This window comes from Lutzomyia longipalpis, chromosome 1 (assembly GCF_024334085.1).
Source record: "Lutzomyia longipalpis isolate SR_M1_2022 chromosome 1, ASM2433408v1".
Taxonomy (NCBI): domain Eukaryota; kingdom Metazoa; phylum Arthropoda; class Insecta; order Diptera; family Psychodidae; genus Lutzomyia; species Lutzomyia longipalpis.
The window spans coordinates 44,044,170-44,057,960 of record NC_074707.1 but is presented as its reverse complement, the minus strand read 5'-3'; the positions used below and the strand labels follow the sequence as shown (position 1 = coordinate 44,057,960).

General features: G+C 35.1%; 1 protein-coding gene across 2 annotated transcripts in view; it reads left to right on the top strand.

Moving 5' to 3' along the window:
• The window catches only part of LOC129787593 (steroid receptor seven-up, isoforms B/C), a 46,291-nt gene that overhangs the window by 2,589 nt on the left and 29,911 nt on the right, over positions 1–13,791 (top strand). For both annotated transcript variants that reach the window (XM_055823310.1, XM_055823309.1), the window contains exon 2: positions 8,458–8,607. In XM_055823310.1, the coding sequence (XP_055679285.1) occupies positions 8,458–8,607 (150 nt within the window). The remainder of the gene's footprint in view (positions 1–8,457; positions 8,608–13,791) is intronic.

Genomic DNA, 13,791 nt, shown 5'->3' with positions numbered 1-13,791 from the left:
AGCAGGAGGAATAAAAAGACAAGTCTAGAAGGAAACATGTCGTGGATGTCATTTCCATTTTCGACTGCAATTAATCAGGAAAAAGTCTGCACAGTGATATTCCCTTTGGAAAAGACAATTTATGCTTGATCTTGAAAATGCAAGCAAACGACGATGGGAAAGTAAATTATAATGCGAGTCGTGATTTTGAGGGTAGCCCTAGACGTTTAAGAGTCGTGTTTTTATTACTTCATGCGGAAATAATATCCCCCTTAAAGAAGTAGAAATTTTTTTTCTCCGGCATTTAACCTTCTCCATATTGGTGAATTGCTTATGGATTGATTAACGATGCAAATAGAATCGTGATATTGTTATCATATTGCCAACTTCTATGCAAAGGATGATACCTACATGGCGGAACAATTGTATTTTGCTTCCATTTTCATTTACTTCCCCTTTTACCAGATGGTTTCCTACATAGTATAATATACATAATTGTGGATACATAGACATCACGATGACCACAAAATCACACCGTGAGAGATCAATTATAACACATTTGCATCTCTTATGCGATGGGGTGGTAGTGATCTCTCAGTTGGGCTGAAAAAAAATCCGACAATGCAATAATGTCCTCCCTTGTAAATGTCGGTCGATGTGAAATTTGCATAAAATTCTGGAGAGCATATTCTGTGTATGAGAGGATGGTAACAATTAATAAATCAAATAATGAAATTACATAGCCTCAATGGTGAATCTTAAATGCAAATGTGACCAGCCCTTTTTCGTGTTCAACGCGGCGGTACTGGACAATGAGATGCTCACTTGGTATCTCTCTCTCACTGTACTGTAATGGAAGTTGTGGTCCAGGAACCTATATAAGGATTCATGCATATTTATAGGAAATTTTCAAACCTCCCATAATTTCATGCATATATTTTCGGATTGTGTGCTAGAGATCGTGCCACTATCGATTTGTAATGTGATAACGATGTGATCGTATACTATATAGGTAATTACTAGTCGACGTATCTTCTACCCAGTACACGTGGTTCTTGTTTTGAAGTAGATTCATACTTATTTTGTAGTTTTTAACAACTTTATTAATATTTTACGGATTACATAAAAATTCATAAAAGGAGATAGATAGTAAAATACAGTGATAAGGCGAATTATTATTTTACAACTAAAGCATAATGCGTAGTAATTTAATTAATCAGTTTAATATAGACATACAGAGATGAACAATATTTAAAAATTTTATTTTTTATTTCAATATCTAGATCTGTCTAGCGCATTCTAGGGTGCCGTCAATCTTGTAGTTCTTCCAGGTCTTTATGTATCAGGTTTTATGTTCGTCTTCAAGGTTTAAGCAATTGTCTTGGATTAATTCAAGATTTTCTAGATTTATTTTTCAAAGATCTCCGAGAATTTCTTAGCTCCGGCGCAGCAGTCTTTTCTCCTTTCGGTTAAGTTCCTTATCTATACCTATACCTGCATTAGTTTGTAAACATAACTGAAGATTGTGGTAGACTTACACCTTATACATATCTCTCTCAGTTAGGGTTTTTAGTTAAAGAATTGGGTAGATGAGAAAGTTGCGATCAGCGAAGAAAATTGCTGCAAATCGTAATTATTAATTCTCTTTCAGTCATGGGAAATTAAATGGCGTGGGAGTACAATTTGACAATATTTCATCGCGCGCGAACCATATAATCGCATTCCTCCTCCTTCTTTCTCATTCTTTTCACTGCATCCCAGTGAGACGGTGCATTTTGCGATACGTGGAGAGGGAGTGCATCGCACGAGAAACGAGCCTGGCAGACACCATGAAAGAATATTATCCATTGGGTTCCAAAAGCATGATCGGATATTGTACATTGCGGCTGTTTGATACGAAAACGTATTCACCCAGCGTGGTGGATTGAGAGTGGAGTGCGCGCATTTGACGTGATGCTATGATGGTGATGCGATCATCTCTCTTGATCGCTCCTTTCCACAAAAAACGTACGGATAATCATTGAATCGATATTATTATTTCATTTTATTTCGACTTATCCCACCAGAGAGTCTCGGGACCTTTTTGGTCATTTTTTTTCCTCCTTCCTTGCTCGTTTCCACCGAGACTTTTTATTGTAATTAAACCGTTAACGGAAGATCTTGTGGAAAAGATCACGACTTTATCGAATGGGCGTGCGGTCGTCGTTTTTTTTTTATTCTTGTTTCTTCCTTGCATTGGCAGTACATTCTCTCTCTGTCTCGCAACATCGTGCGGTGATCGTACCACTTGATAACAATAAAATGCAGATAAAAATGAACATTTTTCACACACATCGCGCTTCAATTGTTATTAAGTGTATACATACATATTCCAGTGAAATGAAGATACAAATAAGAGTGTATCCAAATGCATATATATATAGCAAAATGGAAAGATGAGGAAATCTTGGGATGAAGGAGAGGAAGACGATCGTTTTGACATTAATATATCTTGTAAAATGAAGGAGTGCTCGGGAAGTTGCACGAGAAATTGAACTTGCAACACTTTTGTGATTAAATGTTATTTAACAATAGTTATGCAATCAAATAGTAAATAGGAGTGAGTTATGATTAAGATCACCTCTATATGGGTAATGTTTTCACCAAAACAAATCATTTATGTTGAAAAATATGGTAGGTAGTAAAATGGAATGAAAAGCATGAGATATACTAGCTGCTATTTCACATTTGCGCTATATATGTATAAGAATGGAACATTCTTTATGATGGTAAAAAGGCAATTCTCTTAAATTGGGTTGAAATGTTGAGAATTGAAGATTTATGTTGGAAATACTTAGATCTTAAATTGAATTTAAATAAAAGCTCATAAAATTCTACAAAGAAGTAGAATATTACAAATTCTAAGTGATCGGAACTTTGACCTATAATTTTATTTTAAACTTTTATTTAGCTGACTAATTAATATATTGGAATGACCTTATATTGTTTACCTTACAATCTGTTACAATAGCCGTGACTTTTTGCGTGAGAAACAGAATTAAGGAAATTGTAAAAGAATAAATGAAATTCTCAATTCTCAGACGATCACCAGCACAGTAGAAGAAAACATTTGAGAAGCGAGAAGGTGAACTCTGGAAATGAGAGATAGTTGGATCGAAGATTCAAAGAGTTACATATTCCAGTTCGCGGGTCACGATTTTTCAATTTCGAAACTTCCGTAAAAGGGTGGACCACGGCGACGAGAAGTGGGTACACATATAGCCAGTGATAGTGGAATAAATTGAAGTGAAGGATCATGTTTCTGGAATGGGAAATTGGCTAAATGTGTGTCGTTCACTCTTGAATTAACTCCACCAATATGCTGGGGGATTGCATTATTAGGCGGATAATTGGGCTTGAAGTGCTTGAAGTGTTCTCATTGCAGACAATTCTCAAAATGTGAATTAACATCCGTGTACCTCTTTTTCGCACACAATTCACTCCTCGTGAATTTTGCAAGTTTTCTCGCAACAGGGGACGACGTATAATTGTGGGCTCACTTCTAGTTACCCAGTCAGTGGTGACATTGTTTCGCAGATGAGGTCGGATTCAGTGACATCGTTGGGATTCCTTGCCCGTGGCGGGGGGGCAACTCACACATAAGGGGAGGAAATGTACAAAAGGAAAAAGGGCCTATATCGCATCTTCACGTGTGCCTTAACTTGCAAAGAAATTTCGCGGCAAGGGCATTGAGAATTCTTCTAAAATCGTGCCAAAGTATTCCGGTACATTGCCGCACTCGGAGGATATATGATGATGGTGATTATATTGTGTGACCGAGGGGCTCGACCTCGCTCATAAATAATCCCGCATCCGCGCTGTGGCTATTCTGAATTCCTCCCACCGCCAACAACTGAGCGCCATCGTCATCATTTCATCTTCCCAAAGCAAAACAATATTCCCTTCGACTTGAAATTGAGTGCCGAAGGATTTTCAAAATGCCTCAAAATCTTCCGCAACGGTGTTGCTTTTGTCAGCAATTGATTTGCAGAATATTTGTGTGATTTATAGCGCAGAAGAGGTATTTGCCATTTTACTTATTTCCATCTCAATTTATGTTTGTATATGTGCAATTAAAATTTCTCAAGTACACGGAACGCGTGCATGTGTGATTGTTTATAACATTTTTGCGAGTCTTCTAATGAAGAATCATACATATAGGAAGGATTTATGTAAATTATTCATAAAATCCAAGATTAATTTTTTTCTCATTCGAAATGATTTGAGAAAATATTCTTATCACGTTTCATTACAAAATCTGTCCTGGATTAGACTGCGTATGAGCTAAGTATGAGATATACGACATTTATTTCTTTTCATTTTATATTATACGACGTTTCTAAGATATTTACTTCCTTCTCCAAAGTTTACAAAGCAATTTTTGAACATTCTTTGAAAAATTATAAATAAATCTTTTTTTTTATTCTATTAAAAAAAAACTACATACATATATGTACATATATAAGTATTAGTTGAAATTGATCCTAATAGATTTTAACACGTACAGTATGGGTTCATTATATATTTTCAAATGCAAGAAAGTCAATTTCTTTTTATATGTACTGCACAAGTCTCGTTTATGTAATCTCTTGACACATAAGTGGCCCCCCAACGAAACCCTTTAAGTTTTCCCGGCAAATGCGATGAAAATCTCAGTTTTCAGCAAAATGTCAAAGTTGGGATTTACTTTTTTTCTTCATCGATTTGAAAGAAAGAAAAAAAAACCTTTGCATTAGTTAAAGGCACCCAATCACCACTTATGTGGCAAAAATTTACCACTTCAACAAAGGAATCAATTTTCAGTGGAAAAGTTGGAGAAAAGAGGTGGTTAAGGGCGAGACAGAATTATCGATTGAAGACGTTCTGATGATCTTTTTGGGTTGTAATCCTCTGGAGGCAATAGAAGTTGGGAGAATTTTGTTTATTCACATTTTTCCAATGTGATGAATGTAGCATAATAAGTGGTCACGTGCGCGAGAATAAGAGGTAGCTACCGTATGATGACCACCCCTGAAGCTATATGCGTAGCAGAGATGTATACAAAATGGTAATTGAGGAAATAATTATCCGAAATTGCTGGACATTTGTTTTATTTAATGGTTATCCACTTCTTTGGTGTAATCGTACACAAATTGCAATGCTCACTGGTGTCTAATCTTGGGGTATATATTTGAAATGAAATCTGCACCCTACATAATGTTATGTACAATGTGGATGGACAGCAAAATATTCAGAGTGTTATTGTGTGAGATAAAGTAATCACAGCTAATGAAGAAACGTTTCGTATTGAGGTGAAATGTGAAGGATTGAATTTGATATTGATTCACACGAAGATATTCTTCAACAGCTATTACAAATTATTCATTGAAGTCTCCCGCAATTGAGCAGGTGTTCATGCTCATTCGATGATATTATTTATAGTGCCTGATTGTAATTTCGGACAAAGTTCAAGGAAATTTTGTCACGATGCCTCTTTGCGATAAAAGACACCCAAGAAGTACATTTAATCGATTAAAGAGATTAATGCTGCGATCATTCTAGGACGACCTATGTGGGCTTATTTTAAATTATACTAGCAGGAGCAGACTGTAAATTTACGGTTAGTGAAAATTTAAATGTGTAGGTACTACGAATTAGATGGATTACATGGTTCAGTGCGTCATAATACGTTTTGCGGTGTAAACAAATTTACATGTTGGATAAATTATGCCAAATGACTCTATTAGCTTTTATTTTATTAATAAATACACGATCAAATTGAGGAAGTAATATTCATATTTCACACAGGAAAAGACATCTTTTGATTAAGCACTAATATCTCTCACTATTGCTTATAGCACTTTTCTATTCTACGTAGCGTGAAAGTTGAAAGCTATCAAGAGATATATAAACTCTGCTATTACCAATAAATTCTTCGTTTTCATATCTCCTTCCTTTTCCCTCGTGTATCTTCTGTAAGATAAATTGTAGTACTGTGGTTGGAGATATTACAATGATATTAAGGTTCATGGTACTAATATTCATTGGTTTACCAACCCAACTGTTTATTAGGAAAATTAAAGAGTTTATTTAAATTGAAATATTAAAATAACCTCACCTAATTTATCCAAGATTACTGAAGAATTTCAAAAAATAAATAAAATTAAAATTAAAATTCAGAAATGAAAATTTTTAATTTTAAAAGGTTCTAAACCTCCGAATGAGTATATACAGTGTCCAGGTAATTCTTGGCTACAGTAGAAATTGTTAAGAGAAGAAGTTCAAGCGCACAACCATGTCTGAATCGCAAGTGCCTACATATAATAAATCAGCCGATGTATAAATTACAATATTAGTGATATTCTCACATATAAATTATATACACCGCTGACTGCAGCGTCTTCGTGTCTCACCTTTTGCTATGCGGATCGAATCAAGGCTGCTAAATCGCACAATAAAATGTCAAATTACAAATTCAAGAATCAATAGAGTTGGGGAATTATATTGTCGTTATGTTACATTGCCCCAAAACATCATCACATGCAAGTGCTATGAGTGAGAAATGAGCACAGCCTCTAGCCCATCGAGGCTGCATATGTATGTATGTAGTAGAGGTAGCCCCATGGAAAGGCTACAGCCGACTTCTGTGTGTGGTATCATATAGAAGAGAAATTGTTTATGCTAAAATTGTCTAGGCGTTTTGAGGTACGATGTCAGTTAACGTTAATTTCATTTAACATGCAATTTTATGCTTTTAGAGGAAACTGTAACACATCGTCAACAAGAGATTAACCTCTAAAAAGAGCAGTGTCATAAAATAATTACAGCTTATTCATATTCATTCACTATCGGAACTTCATCAGTTCATGTTTCATTTTCATTCTCATCTCAATTCTCGGTGGGGTCTTATATATCTATCTTATTGCTTTGCTCTGGATAATGGTTTGAAAATTCTGCACAGCAATTTGTCTTTCGGAATTCACATGCATATATATTCGCATGGCGAACAGAGCCACAAAAAGCGCATAGCAAATTTACACACACAAGATGTATAGTGCGCGGCTTAATATGAGACATAACACTTTAGCTTCTATTGTGTAATTCACATTTTAACACGGAAGGTTGATGTATGTAGCCGAAGAATGAGAAGATTCTCAAATATGCGAACGGAATGATTCCTTAACAGCGGAAAAAAAAGAGAGGATCATGTACTTTCCATGGGACGATGATGGCTCAGTTGCTCGCATACTCATAATTGCATTATAACTTATGGCATTTTGACGTGAGGGATTCAAAGAGTGTGTCCAATTAATGGATTACACACCATCATCGTCATGATCATTTTGTACTATATGATAGTCATGTACAACATTATGTACATCTTATATTCATCTGTGATTCTTTCCTCATACTTTTCACCTATCCTGTTTAGATCACCACACAACTCGCGCGTCCTCTTTTGCATCTTCCGCGCTGCATTTTTCCTTTGCTGATCTTCACCGTGATTGTATCTCTCTCTACCCATTTCGTCAGGAAAATAAACTACTCTAGAGATCTTTTGAAGCATCAGCCAAGTGGAAAATAAAATTCATGACCCCGACAATAGAGCCTTTCATCTTTTCACTCTGTTTATATTGTTCACCTGGATTATCATGCAGAGAAAAGGCTCAATGGAAGGCTCAATTTTTAACAACCCCCGTATGAAGCTTGTCAGGAAATTTGACATCACTTTCTTTAAAGAAAAATATTTATTTAGTTTTTTCATTAGCAATGTGAAGGTCGAGAAAAATTCAGAGGGATTTTTTACAATAAAATTATCAATAAAAAAATTGAAATTATCTTGCAAACTAAAAAAACGAAATATTAATTTAAAGAAACACGATTTATTCGCCTTTAACGTATACATATCTAAGACATATTTCTTACGGGTCGGCACAACAATATAATAATAAATGATTCATTGACGCGTCCCGCGTGAAGATTAATTGGTTTAACCTATTGAGCAATTAGAACAATTTGTTGAGTTTGGAAACAGTCACACACATGATGCTTAACTTTATTTTATGTATTTGTCTTCCCATTTGAGCTAAGACATTTCAAATTAATTGATTGAATGTGCGTTTTCTCGTCCCAATCTTTTATAATATTCCATATAGTATTCCAACAGAGCAAACCCCTAACCCTCGCGTATATATCCTTAACGTTTGAATGTGAATATCATGCAAATGAATGCAAAAAGGGGTTGCTCAGACCTGAGAAATGGTAAGACGAAAGATTGTGAACCCTCCATGTGACAATACTTGAATGTCACGTTTTGGAGACATGTTGTGCAACAAAAGTAATTCAGTGTATCGCGATAGTGATTCTTCTCGTAAAAGAGTTTAAAGAATGTAATGTTGTAAAGAACCTATAGATATATGAAGTACCTTAATTGGTGTTTCTCCCATTTCTCTCCTCCAGGTTGTAAATCATTCTTCAAGCGATCAGTCCGGCGCAATTTAACGTATTCTTGTCGAGGAAATCGAACCTGTCCCATCGATCAACATCATAGGAATCAATGCCAATATTGTAGATTACGGAAGTGCCTCAAAATGGGAATGCGTCGTGAAGGTAAGAAAATTACTTTTTTTTTAAATTATAAATTTTACACTATTTTGCAATAGGACAAAACTGATCAATTTCACCTGGACCTTGATCATCTTTACCGAACATAAAAAATATTACTCTCCTGCCAAAGTGTTTTCAAGCAATTTCATCATTAATTCTGATCTGTCTCGCGGGGAGACCTTTAACTTTTGAACGGCAGTGAATTTGTAGCGATATATAATAAGAAAACAATATGTTAGTCTTCTACCAACAATGCTTCCATAGCATTATGACACTAAAAAAGATGCCTCTCTTGAGTCTCGAGTATTGTAAAATGATCAACAAAAATATTATGTTTCAAATAATAGCTCCTTCCTTTCTAAAGTTCATAGTTCACGTTTGAAGTGGATTTTTGTATACGAAAGGGTCATGCTGCTTTGAGACTATAACTACATAATATTTGAGAATTTAATTTTATAGATGTCTTATCTTCCTTTTCCATCATTGAACTATCAACAAAATTCTCAATCTTTGCTATATCAATATTATTTTTTGTGTTTAAGCGATTAAAATTAAAACTAATAAAGCGATTATAAATATTATTGCATAATTAAGTAAAAGCCTCTAAAGCTTAAAGGTCACCCATTAGTTCTTAATTTAAATAATTTAGTTTCTTTTACAATTTTTTAAAAATTTTAATGTATTTTGAATATAAAAGATAAATTAATTTTTATCGAAATTTATTATTTTTTTATAAAGTAACACCAAACCGTGCTCGTACCATATTAGAGACTAATCTGTCCGCCTTTAAGTTTTAGACGATACACAGTAGAGAATGCTATTTTTCTCTCCCAAAGCACATCTAAAAATACTTCTAGACCACACAAATTTGCTTTATTACTTTGCTTGGCACTGTGAGTAATAAATATTTAAGACTTTGGACGAATGATTTAAATTAGAAAAAAAATACTAAAATTAAAAAAAATCAAACATAACACTCTGAAGAAAAAATCTAAGAAATTATCTGATTGTCACTCTGCTTTTAACAAATGAATGACCCCAAATGACTGCTGACGGCCTTATGCACTCTTGGCTATTGTATTGACTCTCTCGAGAATGACTAAGTTTTGAGCGAAGTTATACAATTGATTTTTTTGCTTGAAGAAAATAAATTACAATCTACAATATCGAATGGAGGCGCGAGAGGAATTCTTTGGGACGCATTCAGATGTTGTATATGTCATGTTTCATGCCATAAGGCCACGGTATCTTCCTCGCGAGAGTGACGAACGTAAAAGTCTTGTCACAATTTTTTTCTCTCCATTTATTAATTTTTCTCTAACAGTATAAATTGTACATCTGTAATTTATTTGGTGGTGTATATCTTGCGTGAGCTGGTGGATTTGGATATATGGAAAATGAATAATGACCAGCAGAGAATGTATTGGAACTCCCCTGGAATTCTTTTCGTGCCTTCTTCCACATATAGCTTTCTTATATATGGGCGAGATGATAAAAAAAAGACCTGTGAGGTAGGCGGTTTGTTTACACATTATTCATACCATTATAGGGATTGTGAATATTCCTTCACAAAAATTATTGACTCCATGTAGCAAAATCTAAGCAATTAAAGGTGGAGAGATGAATGGTTCCCATAATGTGGCGAGAATGGCGATTATGTAAATTAATCTACAAGGGAATAATATTTTGATACATTGATAGTTAGGTGAGTGTGCACTTTTACCTGGAACTGATCTTATGTGAAGAGAATCACACTTTGTATATAGATTCCTTCCCGTCATCGAAATACTAAGAGAAAAGAATTTGCGGTAATTTTTGCAAAGTAATCCTCACATGGAAGATATTCACATTGATTGTATGGTAAAGATCAGGACGCCGTTTTTCCCAGCATAGTGTGTACATTAGACTGAGGGATACCCTTAACTTTTTTTTGAGTCCTCTACTCTTGCGAGACATCCCGCCAAAGTGAGGTGAGACAATAACTCTGCGGGCAGCCACATATAGGTACGTGCAATTGTTTGCCCCAGAAGCGACCCTAAATTCATCTTCATTTCGCATATTTAAATCCAGTATATACCTACATATATGTATACATCCCAGCCGATAGGCCAGTGCCTTCTCATCAGATTATAGGATTGTGTGTTTGGTCTCTCATGTCAGCACCCTGCTTCGTATCTCGTACGTTCTCTCTCGAGCAAATCTGTGTGTGCGTGTCACATAATAGCGACTGTAAACATACTGTTGCATATTATTACACGCAGGATATTAAATTTTCGGGAAGGATAATTACGAGAACAATGCAAATACCTGAGGTGAACTCACAACATCACTAACCTTCCATTGTGGGTTAGAAAAAAAGGGTTCGTGAATCCCTGTTTCATCTTCTACTACCCTTCCTTCGGGGCTATTTCTCCCATCCTAAAACTGTTTCACATTAATAGTTTAACCTTGACCGTTTGTCGGTCCTAAATTAGAGTCTTCAACCATTGTTGGTCACCTTTTTTTCCACGTCCAAGAGATCGTGTGAAAGAAAGTGTATAATTTTTCTTTTGACCCCTCAAGTCCCAAAAACTGACCATTAACCATTAAAATGTGTTTAGAGATGAAATTTGACTATTAATTCGCATTTCCTTCACATCATTTCCTTTATGGTTTTTTTCTCTATATTGTTGGGCAGTAGTTATATTTTCCGGTCTCAAGGGATTCGTTTTGTTATGGTTTTGGCTTGGTCATTTCGTTTTTGAAAGCTTTCAAAATTCCAATAAAAAAAATGTCTAGTTTGACCCCTCTATATAGCAAAAAATTGTTGTTACTTTTTTGTAAAATAATTGAATTCAGCATAATGCATAATGAAATAATTCTTATAACATAATGCAGTAGCTTCGAAGAAAACCGTAAAAACTAAAATTATTTTGAAGATTTCACTTCTTCTAATCTAAAGATTTAAACTGGAAGCTTTTCCCCTTTTAGGTTTTTTTTAAAGTTTTTCTCTTTTGATTTATTTTTCGTTTCATCACCTCTAATTTTAAAATCCTTAAATTCAAGTCCTCTTGGACCACTGATCTTCTCTGTAAATATCACTGTAACATGCAGGGCGAAACCTTTGACACCCCTTGTGATCTATATCGCAGATTTTCTAGATGACAAATATTTGCATTTCTTTTTACTGGATGGAATCCTTTAAGGAAGGTTATAGCTCCGATGTGTGTGTTTCTATTTAAACTCACTAAACTGATTAGCACGCTCACGGCAATGACAAAAGACGCCAGCAAAAGATACCGGTGGTGTCATATTTGGGTTACCATTTTTTGTCCAATTGAGAAAAAAGCATATAAGAGGATGAATCTGATATTCCCTTCACGTCATCACGTGGAGCACAAATTAATTATATATGCGCGCTTTAAGCATAATTTACGACAATATCTATTTACAATGGGAAAATATTATTACTCATGGAAATCATCACCATTATGGTGCAATTTTTTGGACTAAGGACTCGGGAAATTCGATACTCACAACGCAGGTAGAAAGAATCTCCCCTGTGACGACCCTTTTGTTGGCCAATTCCGCTGTTTGTGCATAATGTGGATGTGAGGATGTACAACAAAATTATCCAAAAACTTCAGCAGATGATATCGGGTATTAAGAGAAGAGAAGTTAGTTTTCAAGAGAAAGGGCAACAACATAGAATAGTTCTCTATCCTTAATTAAGAAATTCCGATAACAAAAGACCGTTTCCAATATTATCCAAAGAACGATTAAAGACACGTACACAGAAGGGATGATTCGCTAGTGCGATGACACTGAAATGATGATGATTGAATGCTGCAACCATAATCGTTCAAACTACCATTAAAATTGTGAATAGCAGAGAAAAAGAGAGAGAGCAAGAGAAATCTTCAAAAGACGAAGGTGTAAAGCTTATTGATTCCTCAACATTGCAGAACCTTATCGATGAGAAGACGGATGATGATGATGGTGAGGTGATTGGCGCATTTGAAATGCATTTTACGTTTAGTGATGCGAAAAATTTATTTATTGAACAGATGATTGTCTTGACAGCCGCAGACCTACGTTTTTCACTACAATACCAACCAATTCGCATCTCTTCTCCAGCAGTATCAAATTTTTCCCATATATATTAACCAATGTAGCACAAATGGTGTAAAGTGTTTCTGCTGTAGAGCAATTTGAATCAATTGCTTGAGCCTGTGAGAATTTTCTTCACTTCAAATTCACTGACCATCGTCCCTTAAATGTATTCTTCGGTATTCGAAAGTACAACTCACCAGCGCTGTAGTAATGCATTTTAACGGCAAAAGGGCGTGAAATATGTCACATTGAATAATTTCCATAAATTCACCCCTTCAAAATCACTGTGGGACAATAGCGGTACCTATATAGCCAAAGACAGGCACCTCTCGTTAAATTTTATCCATTCATCTATCAAAAGAAATTCTTCGAGAAGACACTCTGCAGCTGGATATCCTTTTTGGATTTTTTTAAAGGAGTCGATATCACAGAAATTCTGCTGGGCAATAATTTTGAATTTTTTCTAGCGTGATAAAATAATCCCATTTGGTTGGATTCAAAGCGAGTTTTGTATTTGTTTAGCACATAATTCATATTCCTGCTTTAGCAAGGATCGTCCGGATTGTCCGATGGGAAAGGGCTGAATCGTGGTCAGACGATATTTAATTGTAAAAAATGTGTTGAGATTTGTTTAGACGCTAGGTACGCTGGCAGGAATTCAAAAAATATTTTAGGAATTCGCGAGTAAAGTTCGTTTAAGAAATTATTTCTTCAACATATTCCAATTAAATTTTCGAATACTGACCTATGATTAATGATTCTTTCTTCACATTGAAATATATTCCGTAATAACTTACACACTTTTAGATTAATTTTAAACTCAATAATAAATCTGTGTGAAAGCATTTCTGTTCCTGTATGCATGGGATATATCCATGACTTTACCAATTTTCGCACCTTAATTGCCTCAAGGAGTTTTATTCATCCTTTCTGGGATCTATACCTGGCCTTGTGTGTGTGAAGAAGGAAATTTTTTCTTGTAACAACGGAAAGAGGGATACATGGTGGCAAAAATTACCATAAATACCTAACGTTCGTATCATAAAAACAGAAAAATCATTAATCAAATTAAATACCCTTGGGACAATAGTACAC